Source organism: Liolophura sinensis, chromosome 1 (genome assembly GCF_032854445.1).
Source record: "Liolophura sinensis isolate JHLJ2023 chromosome 1, CUHK_Ljap_v2, whole genome shotgun sequence".
Lineage (NCBI taxonomy): Eukaryota > Metazoa > Mollusca > Polyplacophora > Chitonida > Chitonidae > Liolophura > Liolophura sinensis.
This window is the reverse complement of record NC_088295.1, coordinates 92,266,947-92,281,892: the sequence shown is the minus strand read 5'-3', so window position 1 is coordinate 92,281,892 and position 14,946 is coordinate 92,266,947. Positions and strand designations below refer to the sequence as shown.

The 14,946-nt window shown below is 39.9% G+C and overlaps 2 protein-coding genes across 2 annotated transcripts in view; one reads left to right on the top strand and one right to left on the bottom strand.

The window, feature by feature from the left end:
* Positions 1–1,137: 1,137 nt before the first annotated feature.
* On the bottom strand, positions 1,138–3,874 carry LOC135461483 (cilia- and flagella-associated protein HOATZ-like). The gene is made up of 4 exons (XM_064738609.1): positions 3,682–3,874; positions 3,307–3,345; positions 2,770–2,900; positions 1,138–1,312 (listed from the first exon to the last, which is right to left on the bottom strand). The coding sequence occupies exons 1-4, from the start codon at positions 3,866–3,868 to the stop codon at positions 1,166–1,168; spliced, it is 504 nt and encodes a 167-aa protein (XP_064594679.1). The 5' UTR covers positions 3,869–3,874; the 3' UTR covers positions 1,138–1,165.
* A 7,919-nt stretch (positions 3,875–11,793) lies between these two features.
* Positions 11,794–14,946, top strand: part of LOC135465672 (uncharacterized) — a 56,939-nt gene continuing 53,786 nt past the window's right edge. Inside the window, exons 1-2 of the mRNA XM_064742981.1 lie at positions 11,794–11,824; positions 11,975–12,114. Of these exons, the coding sequence (XP_064599051.1) occupies positions 11,794–11,824; positions 11,975–12,114 (171 nt within the window). The remainder of the gene's footprint in view (positions 11,825–11,974; positions 12,115–14,946) is intronic.

Below are 14,946 nucleotides of genomic sequence, written 5' to 3'. Positions count from 1 at the left end.
TAAACTGACATCTGTAACAGTTGTGATGTCATCGTGTTTGTCTATCACCTCCTAGCTGTCGTCCCACAATTGTTGATTCCCTTACTTTAATGTGTGTGAGGCTTTGAAAATGATTGATGACCCTCATGTGACCATTTGTCCAGTCTCATTGAGCAAAGTTCAAAGAGCACTTGTCTTCTATCAGTATAATGTAGATGACTGTATATTACACATGCAAAAGCTTGTCAGCGACTTGCCAAAGGTCAGTGGTTTACCTCAGTGACTTCAGCTACTTCCACTCTTAAAACTGACTGTCAATGTACAAGTGGAAAATTAGTGTCGCAGGTAATGGAAATTGTTGTGATGGACATGGTCCTAAACCAATATTTAACTACTTAATTGTTATGACTGAATTTGTAATGAAAAGTAGTTTTTACCCAAAAAAACAAAGAGACTGCTGGAGATGATGGCCAAATGAAAGCTGAAATACTAATTCAAGATGAAAACTATGATCTCTCACATTTCAGGTTGGCCATATTCTTAATATATTAGTAAGAGACACAAAAAAATCTCAAAGATATTGACAACAATTACATGTTTTATTTATGCGCCACTCTATTAAAACCATATCATGATGTTTGCTTAAGACTGTGAGAGTGTTGAGTCAATCAGTCAAAATTCGATTCGTCAAATGAAAAGTGCTCTGTTTAATGCGATTTTTGCATTTGACAAGTGGCATTGACTGAACAACGAAACAATGCTTTCAGATTAAAGACAAAACACTTAGTCCAGTGAACCTCTCTAGAAGTGGGAATAAGGAAAACAAATAACGAGTAATTAAAATGTAAAAGCCTGTCAAACATGAAGTAATGGAATCAAACAACGAACATATAACATGTAACAGTAATGAATATCACAGATTTTCGTATGTAATGTATGCACACATGCAGTATATACCTACATGTATAGGTATGTTTACACATTAAAGGATGAGCCAATGCTCACAAAGGCTGTGACGCTGTTGCTGAAGGACAGGTTCATTATTACAAAGCTGTGTCAATGTTATATCAGTATCATTTAGTGAAGTGATCCTCACTTCATGGATGTCACTCCTGACACTGGTTGGCACAGCTTTGCAACACTGGTCTCAGGATAATCTGTTTTGAAGTTAACAGTCTGTAGCAGGTCATTCATCAGAGTCATAGTCTGGGATGTCTAGCTGTTTGATTTCCTCCACGGCTTCCAGTGTCTCGTTGACCTGCGTCAGGCTCTTACTATGTGACAGACATGCTGGTGCAGACTGCATCCGACGCTCACGAGAACCTAGATCTTTCTGCAACAAATAAAAAAGTCAATGCAGGTGACCATTCACAGGTATGGTTCAAATTCTTTAAGTGCACCTAAATTCATTCCTGAAATGACAAATTATTCAATGTGCTAAATGTGCATTATCCTAGCACCACATTGTGGCAAACCCTGTGAGGGTAGCTCACCCTGTACTAAAGTGTGACACCTGTCTGAACATTCATCCTCGCACTGCATTGTGGCATACCCTGTGAGGGTAGCTCACCCTGTACTAAAAGGTGACACCTGTCTGAACATTATACTAGCACCACATTGAGGCAAACCTTGTGAAGGTAGCTAACCCTGTACTGAAGTGTGACACCTGACTGAACATTGTGGCAAACCCTGTGGGCTAACACACCCCATGAGAGTAGCACACCCTGTAAGTCAACACCTGTCTGACTCTTGGAATATTATCCTGGGACCACAGTAAGTAAGTCTTGTAGCAAATTGAGTCTAACACCTGGCTGACTCTTGGAATATTATTCTGGGAGAACAGTACGTAAATCTTGTGGCAAATTGTGTCTAACACCTGTCTGACTATTGGAACATTATTCTGGGACCACAGTAAGTAAGTCTTGTGGCAAACTGAGTCTAACACCTGTCTGACTATTGGAATATTATCCTGGAACCACAGTAAGTAAGTCTTGTGGCAAACTGAGTCTAACACCTGTCTGACTATTGGAACATTATTCTGGGACCACAGTAAGTAAGTCTTGTGGCAAACTGAGTCTAACACCTGTCTGACTATTGTAAACATTATCCTGGGACCACAGTAAGTAAGTCTTGTGGCAAACTGAGTGTAACACCTGTCTGACTCTTGGAATATTATCCTGGGACCACAGTAAGTAAGTCTTGTAGCACATTGAATCTAACACCTGTGTGACTCTTGTAAACATTATTCTGGGACCACGGTAAGTAAGTCTTGTGGCAAACTGAGTCTAACACCTGTCTGACTATTGTAAACATTATCCTGGGACCACAGTAAGTAAGTCTTGTGGCAAATTGAGTCTAACACCTGTCTGACTCTGGGAACATTATCCTGGGACCACAGTGGGTATGTATTGTTGAGTGTTACATTCAGTGTTACATAGGCTCTTGTGATACTATCATAATAAGCATATCAGAGGGGAAATACTGTGGTAAACCCTTAGAGTGCCCCAGGCCCTGTCAGTGTCATACATGTCCCAAAGTGGGTTAGTCGGAACTGTAAGACTGTGCGAGGGTGACACCTGTCTGTCAAATGGGACAATTTCCTGGAATTATAGTGGGTTAGTCAGTACTGTGACACCCTGTTAACATTACACCTGTTCATCCCTTAGGATATTATCATGGGTAACAGGGTATGATTGTCGCATGTACACTATAAATTTCAAGTGATCAACAGGTGAAAAAAAATAAAATATCACAAGAGACATTATGAAGTCATGTCAGTTTATAACATACCCTTATCCTTTCCTGCCTTTGTCGTTGTAATCTCTGTAAATCTTCTTCTCGACACTGTGACAGTTTGTTTAGCCGCTGGATTTCTTCCATTTTCTCAATAGTTTTTGCACGCACAAAAAATTTTTTTAAATCTGCAATAATATTCATAATGGAAATTGGAGTATAGTACTAGAAAGAAACAGAAAATACAGAAGTTGAGTGGTGTGAAATAAATACTTTATGGGCTAATGCAAAATGTAGGCATTGTGAAATTTATTGACAGACTGATTGACTGACTGACTGGAGTTGAATGCCATGCACAATGATGTCGAGTCCTTTAGCAACACCATAATTTATTTACCCATTTACAAGAATAACAATGCATACATAAGAATACTCACTCATATGATGCTGACAAGTAACTGACAAACTTTGTCACATGTAACACAAAGATACAGACATGCTGACCAAGCTCAATCATTCAAGGTATAGGCCTAGATGCCATAGTAAATGTAAAATATAAATGCTTATACAGAAAACAGACATGTCTATACAAACCTGGTGCTTCGTCCTTTGGAACTTGGCGTACAACTTTCACTGAGAAAGATAAAATATTATTAATAAAGCAAAATTTTATCACATTTTTGGCTAATGGGTTCAATTTATTCTTTAATTACTCTTACAAGTAGGTAGTACACACAAGTAACTCAATGAAAATAAGCCTGTGTATATGCCCCTCGATCATTCCTCAACGATTTGTTATTTATACGTATTGCAACTTTGCGCCAGACTTCTGAAGATAGACTTCTCAGTTAATGTATAACCGGTATAAAGGGTAAATTCATATCCGAGTTGCCAATAAATCCATGTAAGCAGCATTGTCATAATTTGGATCGCTATCGCCATGCTGGGCATACCGCTATAATGTCTCACCTTGTGAACGTGGTGCGGCCACTTTCAGTCGCTGTCGTATATCGCTCGAAACTAGTCTGGATTCCATCGGCGGATGTAATTGCACAGATTGCCAGAATGTTTTCGCAAATGCGACATTTTCCTCAGAAGTACCACTAAATTCCGTTCTGTGAGGAAATTGTGTCAAGTCTATCATGGTGGCTGCCATCTTGGTTGTCACCAACAAAGTCCGCAGTGCCCGGATGTGCTTGCCTGCTTTATATACCGTTACCAGAATTATCTCCCTTGAAACAGTTGTCTTGTAAGTTTGTGGAAAAGTGATGTTGGTCCAACAAACGGTTCAACCGTTATCCAAAGTAAAATTAGAAGATCAGTTTTGTTATCAAAATTAACATCTCAGTCTCTTTGACTTATAACTAATTTATATAGAAATATATGATTTTAACGAAAGATATTGTTACCGTAATAACAATTCACGGCTTACTGTATATATTTATTTATTTGATTGTTTTTCTACGCCGTACTAAGAATATTTCACTTTTTCGACTGAATATAAAATATAAGTATATGTAGGCCTATATGTCGAAAAATTTCCAGAACAGTGCAATGATTAAACATTGAAAACGACGTTTTCGTATTATAGAGTAACACCTTGCAAATCCATGTTTACACAGCCCCTTGTTGCAAGTTAACCAAGGCACCCACATTTACCTTTAATTATGCACACCAGGTATCGCCAACGATCTCCTGCTCTATGATTGTAGATTGTGATTAATGACTCTAGATGCAGTCTATATTTGGAAAAATTTAAGAAAGTTTGAATGGAGGCAATTTTCGATGTTAATTAGTATATTTATTTAATTATGTATCTGATTGGTGTTCTACGCTGTGCTCAAAAATATTTCACTTATACGACGGTGGTGGTAGGAAACCGAGGGGAGCCCGGGGGAAACCCACGACCATCCGCAGGTTTCTTGCAGACCTTCCCACGTACGGCCGGAGAGGAAGCCAGTATGAGCTGGATTACTTAATATACTCTCTGGTAGATGTTACCCCATATACGTAATGTAAGCTATACACACCATATATGCACGTCTTTCTGCCTGGGGTATTGCCACCCATAAGTGGTAGTGATGAATAACCTTATATCGAAATTCAAATAATCTCTATTGTCATCCAATGTGCGCGAGAGAAAACTCTTATCGTTTTTATTAAAAAAATGCAGATGGATTTCATGGGGAATCAGTGCTTTCCTATATAATGAAATCGACGCTTTGTGAGCATGCTCCTCGTTCTCCTTTCAGCATGTGTAGAGGAAAGTAGAGTTGTTACTGAACTATGGAACGCCGTTGTCAGTGCTTATATAAATGCTGATCTATTTACAGATTCTCCGGCCTGAGATGTTAGCTGCTTAATCATTGAACCACTGAGGCATACCTGAGATTCATTTATTTATTTCATTATTGTTTAAAGCAGCAGTCGAGAATTTTTCTTATAAATTTCTTCTATAGGATGGCGATCCTTTTTATGGGCTGAAAAAAAACTGGGCCATTCGCCAAATTATTGAGGAAATGTTTTCAGTTTTTCGATTAAGTTTAGCTGCTGTAAACTTTAAGTTACAGCAGAAAAAACACAACCAATGAAATTCTTGACTTCTGCGATTTAATTTTAATCTCATACAATATGATTCTTGCGCTACAAGAAAAACAGGTCTCACATGTCATGTTTTGACACACACTCTCAGCGATTTTCCTGAGCATAACATGAATATCATATTGTGACGTAAATGAAGCGTTGCCATGGTTATATTAATACCATTTATGAAATCTTTTTTCTCGATGGTGTTAATTTCATATTGTAGTATATAAATAGGTTTTCCATTTATGTTACGTTATTTACATAATCCAGTTTTTCCCGATGTTAACATGCAGACAAGATACTACAATTGGAGCTCAAGCATTCATTGATTAATTACCTCAATAGAGGTTGAATTTCCTCTCCTGTATACGCTGAACTATTCTATGACGCGTCTGTAGAGGTTATGAACCATGACTGACCAGGACACCTAGGACCGCTTCGGTGACCTAATGTTTAGAGCGTCCACCTCGCATCAGGCGACCAGGGATTAAACTCGGGTCGGATCATAGAAAAGCTTAAAAATGGTACTTCCTGCTGCCTCGCTTGGCGCTCAGCACTGAGAGGCCTGAGCAAGGAAATATGACTGGTTGGCCGGTGCCAGTATAATGTGACTTGGTGGAGTGTCGTGTCTGATGTCTCCGACATGATGCTTCAGTGGCGGCAGCGCTTTGACGGCATGGACTCGCCTTGTCACATGAAGACACAATATATATATATATATAATATATATATATATATATATATATATATATATATATATATATATATATATATATATATGTATATATATATATATATATATATATATATATATATATATATATACACACACACCTAGTGACACGCCGTCGTCATAAGACGTAAAACTCCAAACATACATACATATATACATACATACATACATACACACACACACACACACATACACACATACATACATACATATATACTAGATATATTACAAATACATATATAGTGATGTATTCTTATCATGGGTTTTGTCTCAGTGTATGATTACAGCACAATGCTTTGAGAAAGCTAGTTGAAACCAAGGGTGCAACATGGTTTTTTTATAGGGTATGTATAGCTACATGTCTGTATATAAAGTCTTATCTTCCCTTGTTTCTTTAGACTATTAAAGTAAATATATTAACACAATATGAAGTGAATATATTTATTATATATTTGAGACAGTTTTCAGTGGCCTTTTTCCTGATGCTCATGCATTTCATTTCATGCCTTCGTTTTCTTTTAATTAAAGCAAGTCGTCTAATTTCATGTCATATTTATCTACATTTCGGATACAGCTTTAAACATGTACTGCATGGGGAACAGGTATAGTAATTCAAGTATTGTTGCCTATTCTAATTTAAAAAATGGTCAAAACCCCGTTTGTATATGAGCCTAAGGCTTATACCCAGATGGCTTCGATGTCTGATTATTTATGGGTCAGATTGTCAGCTATTGTCACATATCAGACCTCGACCATTAAATCAGGTACATCCAATATAGCTTATCGATCTCTTATATTGAGTGCCGATTCACGCGGGCTAGTCTCAGTAATGTTATGAACCGCTGTCATGGCTACGACTTACTCTTTGAATTAAGTAAAACGGGATATTGGCGCTGTTTATGTTCTTAATGCCTCACGGTGTTGCTATAGCAATTGCAGACACGCCGATTGACCTATAAGTTTATTCTTGCGTCTGCATTAAACATGATGTAGAGTGAGAGTATAGGGGAGATAACGACCAGTATTTTATAGCCATTGGTTTCGCGGTATCGAAACAGATTGTGTATATATCATATATCTCAGTCCACAAGACAATATAAAACGTCATAGACACAACTGGTCCCGTACATTGTTTCCCTCCAGAGACAAATCTACTATATGGCGTTATTTCAAACACACATGTACGGCACATTCGGATATTGTTCAGGAGGCGGGAACAGTGACCGTGTGGTTAATTTGAAAAGATTTCTATCTACGGCCCGTGCTTTATTTGGGGATGTGGTGGGGGAAGGGGCTCTCGTTATTGCGTTGTTGTCCATAAGCAGTCGATGGTGATGTCTTTTGTTGTTTTCCATCCAGCTCTCTGGTGACCTTTGACCTACCAGTATATGACAGAACACGTTGCACGTGGAAGAATTCGTCAGTATAACCCGCCATGATTGGTGATGTACTGCGATCACCCCGGTTTCCTCACGAATTTCATAAACCGTACATTGTATATAACAAAAGTAAATAAATCTGTGACAAATTCTTGAGTATGTATGGCTTTAAATAACAGTCGGATCAAATAATTAAATACTTTAGCAAATTGCTACATGCTATATGGTTTATTATTTTGTAGGCCTGTTAATAAACTGCCAGGCATGTGTAAACGTCAACCGTCGTTCCATACAGCCGTACGTTTAGACCAAAAGTTTACAGATAAACCGCCAGGCATGTGTAAACGTCAACCGTCGTTCATACAGTCGTACGTTTGAACCAAAGCTTTACAGATAAACTGAATTTGTTGTATGTAAAGAAAAAGTTGTTACGACGATGGAACAGTATAAATTCGATTTTGCATTACACTTCTGTAACTCAGCCAGGTGGGGAGAAATAAATCCAGCTATCAAGCGACAGATAATGGCGACCTAACATATACTTGTGTCTGTCACACCTTGTTGTGAGACAACCGGCAGATAATGGCGACTTAACATATACTTGTGTCTGTCACACCTTGTCGTGAGACAACCGGCAGGTAATGGCGACCTAACATATACTTGTGTCTGTCACACCTTATCGTGAGACAACCGGCAGATAATGGCGACCTAACATATACTTGTGTCTGTCACACCTTGTCGTGAGACAACCAGCAGATAATGGCGACCTAACATATACTTGTATCTGTCACACCTTGTCGTGAGACAACCGGCAGATAATGGCGACCTAACATATACTTGTGTCTGTCACACCTTGTCGTGAGACAACCGGCAGATAATGGATACCTAACATATACTTGTATCTGTCACACCTTGTCGTTGGACAACCGGCAGATAATGTCGACCGTACTTTGATTACGTGTTCAAACAATAAAACACATTTACATCTGCATGCTGCTTCTCATTGTGAATGAAGCAGCAGATAATGGCGCCCGTACATTTACATCTGCATGCTGCTTCTCATTGTGAATGAGGCAGCAGATAATGGCGCCCGTACATTTACATCTGCATGCCGCTTCTTAAGGTGAAGGGCGGGAATAATAAATCAAATCAAAGCATTGTGAAGGATGCGGAATATACTTTACATCTCGCCCACCTCATAGTGAAGGAAACAGCGGATAATGCCGACCTTTTATCTCCCACACCTCGTAGTGAAGGAAACAGCAGATAATGCCGAACCACACCTAGTTGTGAAGGAAACAGCAGATAATGCCAACCTTACATCTCGCACACCTTGTAGTGAAGGAAACAGCAGATAACGGCGACCTTACATCCCCCACACCTCGTTGTGAAGGAAACAGCAGACAACGGCGACCTTACATCTCCCACATCTCGTTGTGAAGGAAACAGCAGATAATGCCGACCTTACCTCTCCCACAACTCGTTGTGAAGGAAACAGCAGATAATGCCGACCTTACATCTCCCACATCTCGCTGTGAAGGAAACAGTAGACAACGGCGACCTTACATCCCCCACACCTCGTTGTGAAGGAAACAGCAGACAACGGCGACCTTACATCTCCCACATCTCGCTGTGAAGGAAACAGCAGACAACGGCGTCCGAATACATTTACATCTGCCACACTTTTTTGTAAAGTGGAGGCGGCAGATTGTGGCGGCCGTTCATGTTCATTTGCCGCACCTCGTTGTGAGGGAAGAGACAGAGAATGGCGACCGTACATATACAGATCTGTCACACCTCATCGTGAAGGATGTGGCAGAAATGGTGACGACCCTGAGCATATACATCTGCTACACCTCATTGTGGAGTGGCGGCTGCACTCCACAATATATACCTCACTATGGAGGAAAAGGTGTGGTCTTGCGATGATTCCTATCATACTTGACAAACCTGTTTATAAACCTATGCGCTGACACAGCACAGATTGAATAAAAAATATAATAAATTACCTAGCAATTACCATATCTTGAAATAACCAGGTAATTAATGATGCTAACTGTACCAGGTATAATTATCAAATTACCGGCGTTTGAAATTACCAGGAACCAGTTTCCTATGACAAGTTCGATTTCTGGACACTGAGCAATGTGCCGTGTTGGAATTGTTGTTATAATGTTTGACGCTTGTGTGTTCGATCGTTTTAGGACGTTAATCGTTTTACGAGTTCGATCGTTTTTACGAATTACTTAGTAGTTCGTTTTGTTTTGGCTTGGCTTGACAGTCGATGTGTTTTCCATGCAATTCATAGTAACTAGAGTGGGTGCATAGGGGGAAGGGGGCTCAATGGCCTTTTGGTTATAGTGTGGTATAGGGCAGCACAATGGCCTATTGACCAATGCGATCATTATTTATGAGTTCGTCTCATGTTGTCGTATGTTAGAAAGTCTGCAGATGGTCGCAGATTTCCCCCCAATTAACTCCCACCATAACGCTGGCCGTCGTCATATTATATCCTTGGGAACGGCGTAAAACACTATTCAAATAAATAAAGAAATGAATGCATGACGTGGGTGCCGATGTGATGTAAGGTAGAGGGAAGGAAGCAGTTTGTATTACTTTCTGAACATGATTGTGTCTGTATTTGGCTATTTTACACATACTGTGTACAGTGTGCACGTAATTTGTACAGCATAGATCCCTTACGTATACGTGTAGTCAAAAATATTACTAAGTACAAATTAATTCAACGTTTCAGACATGCATTTCGCTAAACTTTTCACGCATGTATGATCTTACTTCAATTCATCCATATCATGGTTCTAAGAACGATACTCCATGGAGCTGCGTCAAGTATGTTGTAATAACACCAGGAAATAACCTTGGCTTGGTTATACATGTATGTAGGAATAGGCAGTCCACATCAGTGTAGGGTAATTTTTAACGTGATAATTTGAAATTATTTCTCGCACTTTTATCTATATATCTCTCTACTTAGACCTGACATATAACTGTCCAGGATTCATCCGTCCCATATGTATTAAGTGACGTGTGTAATATCCCGTGAGTGGGACAGTCTGTTCCGGTGCCCCGGGGGCTCTCATCATTCCCCCATTACCTTGTATTACATCTCCGCGCCAAAGTAGCACAGGTGAGCAGTCCTATACCTAGCGGTGATTATAATGCACTCGACAGCAGAATGTTTATTGATTTCACGCCGCCTTCCGCAGCCATTGCTGTACACTTGATATGTGATATGCATCTGATACACACCCCTCATCACTCAGCCCGCCGGTCATAGGGGAGTATCTAAGTGAATAGTAGAGAGACAACGAAGAAACGACGCGTTTGCTATGATCATTACATTAGATATATACAGACCATGTACGTGTTTCTTGATGAATAAAACCCCACTGGTTCTTCACATTATCGACGTCAGTCTCTGTTTAGGGAGGATTTCCAAACAATGTTCATAGCTGATGAGCTCTATGAAGACACGCGTTGATTGTCAACTAGCGCGTTGTGTAACTATGGCTATAACCGCAAATACACACTACAATGGATCGATTTTAAGCAAGTTTAATGGTTAACTCCATCTTTTAAACCCTTCAGGACTGTCGGTTACATCTGCTTCTTTTCAATAATCCTTTTTTGTTTTGAGGATTTGATTCCAGTTAAGGACATATATGGGATTAATCACCCTAGGCTGACATCACGCGTAATGGCTATTGATCACTAAGCCAGTTCGGACGTGTCCCTAGCTGTCACAAACGGTCAGGGAATGTGAGTGTCCATCCACCGAAAGCTAAAGGAACGCTCATATACTCCATCAGGTTACAGGTTGCTTAATGGTATAAATGTGGTATAAAAGTATGTATGATTAAAATGAAGGTTTAGAGTGAGCGACTGTGCCATTGATTGTATTTAATGTATACCTATATTCAAACGCAATGTTGGAAAGTTGATTAAGCTCATGGTAGGAGTGGTGAGCGTGAAATCTATCGTGAGTACAGTTTGAGTGCTCTGTCCTCGTGTTCTCCATGTAGAACAGAGTGATCCCATGTTGTGAGAGAAGTTGGCACTCTATACTACCTGTCGGTAAAGACGTTCATCAAAGAATGGTCGATTAAGTGTACGACAGGTATGGACACATTCTAAACGTATTGAGCATGAGAACAATGCGTCTGTCAGCACGGTGGGTTGTCGGTGACCGTGTCTGGTAACAGGCATGACAAGGGCTGGTCTTGTCCCGTCTCGCTCCATTAAGCTTAGTGCGGGATTCCTCACCCACGGGACCCACCTCTGTGACGCTCAGCGTATCGACTAACGGCATTCCGTGGCACCCGCTTCTGTTTTGTCCTCCGCGTAGTTTTGCTTAGATACAACATGGCGGACATATACAGAGACAGAGTGACAGGTGGGTCATAACAGTCAGGTGAAGAACTCTGCCAAACATCACAACACCGACTTTCCATCTCTACAAATCATGGATCTGCTCATATAAAGGGGAAAACTCGGACAGGACTTTATTGAGGTTGTTTCTCTCCATTTGTGTGGAACTGTACAGATTGTGTCCTTACACGCCTTGGTGACAGTCACATAACCTTACAGTTCCCAAGAGGCGGGCGTGGTGACGGCTTTAAGCCTTCACCTGGAATAAGGGAAGGACACGTATTTTACAAGACGGAGAAAAGAAGAGAGTTTTCGGTTAGTGGTGTACCTCCATCATCATGGGGACATTAAGCCTTGTGCTATTGGTACTAGGCATTGGTGGTATCTGGAATGGTCTAACGGTAAGTTCTTTGAAAGCAACCTAGTATCAACAAGCAACCAATTCCGCCCCTTGTCAATTTTTCAAATTTTGCAATTGTCTTGGCTGAAAAATGGAAGTTCAAATATCTATGTTACCAGAATGTTACGGGAGTCTTTAACAAACACCATAACACTGTTTCATTTTATGTTTATATGGAACGACCTGACGGTGTCTGGCCATTTAGGATGCCTACGCATTTACCTGGCCAAGTTAAGTTTAAATGGGCGTAATTAAGAGCTAAAAAGACACTCGGAAACATATATAACGCCTCATTCCCTTACATCTAATTGAGACCTTACCAGTATTGTTGTGTGAGTTAAAATCATTTGTGAATACAAATAAACTTCAAGCTAGATTTAGTCACTAACTGAAAGCTTTGAGCATTTGGAAGATCTGCACAGTACTACAAAACCTAACCTGACGCATAATGATGTGGTCTAATGAACAGGCTGGTCTCTTCCCATATTTCTGTCAATAGTTATATTTGATTGTCTGTTTCCAATATCCTGCTTCTGCACGTGGTACCATGGCGACTGCAGATCTTGTCTACACCAACAAGCTAGTTTGTGAATGTCTGTCAGGGACGCAGAAAACCACCGACACGAACACAAACACACAAAGTACAACAAACATTGAATACTCTATAGTTTTGACGAAAATATTCTGATGGGAGAGAATAATAATTAAGATTGATGGGGGGTGAAGAAGTCTGAGTGGGGCGGGATTGAGGGTAGATAATCTTTAATTACTCAAACTTGTCCATACAGCTGCATTATACGTTGTTGCGTAAGTCAGATATACGTAAATCTGTTGTGAGAGACAAAGGGCCGCCAGGTGAAATCATGCACTGTCCAAAACACCTGATTTACTTTCAGTTTATGATTCACCTACCGCATAGTACAGAACATTGCTATAGTTTAAAGCGCAGACCCGGAGCTTATGGAATAAGTTCGACTGCAATACACTCTCACCTGAACAGCGATATCGCATTACAAACATTAACCAAGCTCTCATGCAGTCATTCTGGCTAGGGACAGAACGAGGCAGAATCGTGTTGAGAAATAAGGCGATTAGAGAGGTACACGACAATACCTGTACCCGCAATCAATACATTATAGTAAACAGGGCTCCTAAACCGATTCAAACAGATTTATCCCGGCAAGCCAATGGATTTACAATAATTTCTCTTTTGTGCACCAATCTCCAGGTGATTGTCATTCTGTGTGTTCCATGCTTGTTTGTTAAATCCAAACTGTGGCGGATACAATTATACCCCACCCACACCAGCATCTACTCCCGATCATTCTATATCCCCACCCAATTAAACAGCCAGCCGACAAGTCAGATGTATTCCCGGGTTTGGTTCCACTCTGCCTGTATATCTCGGCCAGTATAATGTCTGTATACGGTGTATCTGTTCTGTGTTGATGGGTTGTTATTTGGAAAGGGGTATTTCAAACTCAGATGTCCAACTTATCGTTGAAAACTATTGAAATTCAAAAGACTGTTGATTTATCTTCAGATTTTTGTCCACAACAATGAACATATCAATCCCCCCATTTCAATGCCAAATGCCCGTTTTAAGTTAAAAAAAAAACACGGAGAATCAAGAGACTGATTTATTTGAAAATTTTCCTTCAGTTTAATCAAACATAAATTCGGAGAGTCATCGCTATTCCGACAGTAACGTGACCATGCTCTTGTCTGAATGATCTGAGTAAACAGTGTACTGAACATCCATCATGGCATGCTTTAAACAGTATCGATCTGTCTATTGTCAATGTGCGGGGAAAAACACACAAAGTGTACCTGGAATCTATACTGAGAAGACTTTTTCAGACGCATGAAATCAAACTAAGCCCTCCCATTTTTATCTTTTAAATTAACCTTTAAAGCGTGGCATTATACTTTATGGGTATGAAAGGTATTTTGTTCAGAGAAAAAATAAGGTAAATGGGCTGTTTCAATATTCATGACAAGAACAACGCACATACGCTGTTGAATGTGGAAGTGTGGAAACCCCACATGCCTATTAATGATCATCAAAGCGGGTCAACGAGTTAATATTTTATAGATTACATTCAAATATTGCGAACAAAACTACCTTTTACACACCTACTACCTAGTAGAACTCTACTAGTTACCATTACCCAGGGTATTTGTTAGTCCAACTTCACAAAATGTGAAACGTAGTTTGTGCACTTTTGACATTATTTTATCTTCTTAAGTATATCATGAAAACAATCAAATTTGTCTGCTTATGTAAGTTCACTTCTTTTCAGTCTCAGCTTCAGCGGGTGTAATTCTACTCGTTACTAATTTTACAATGCAACATAAAAGTATTTTGCTCTTTATAGCGTAGACGTTTATATATAACGGAAACATGCATGTACGAAGTGTACAGATCGCGCAAAACACGCAAAAGCTTGGTGAAACTCTAATCTCGAGGCATGGTGCAAATACGTCCATTCTCTGTGTATTTATGTCTACAGGTGAATAATGTTAACTGTACACGTACGTGGCCAGTATCTCGGCCTGTCATGACATTTCTTATACACGGCAGTGTTTTCACATTTCCAGAGCACTCTACACCCTTAACCTCCAAAGTAAACCTTTCCCATCAACCATTATATAGCTTGCATGGTTTCGTGTATTTACTTACGGTGGCATTGGCAAAACAAACACTCTCTTCCTGTGGGTGCTAATTTTAAATACTACAGTCACCT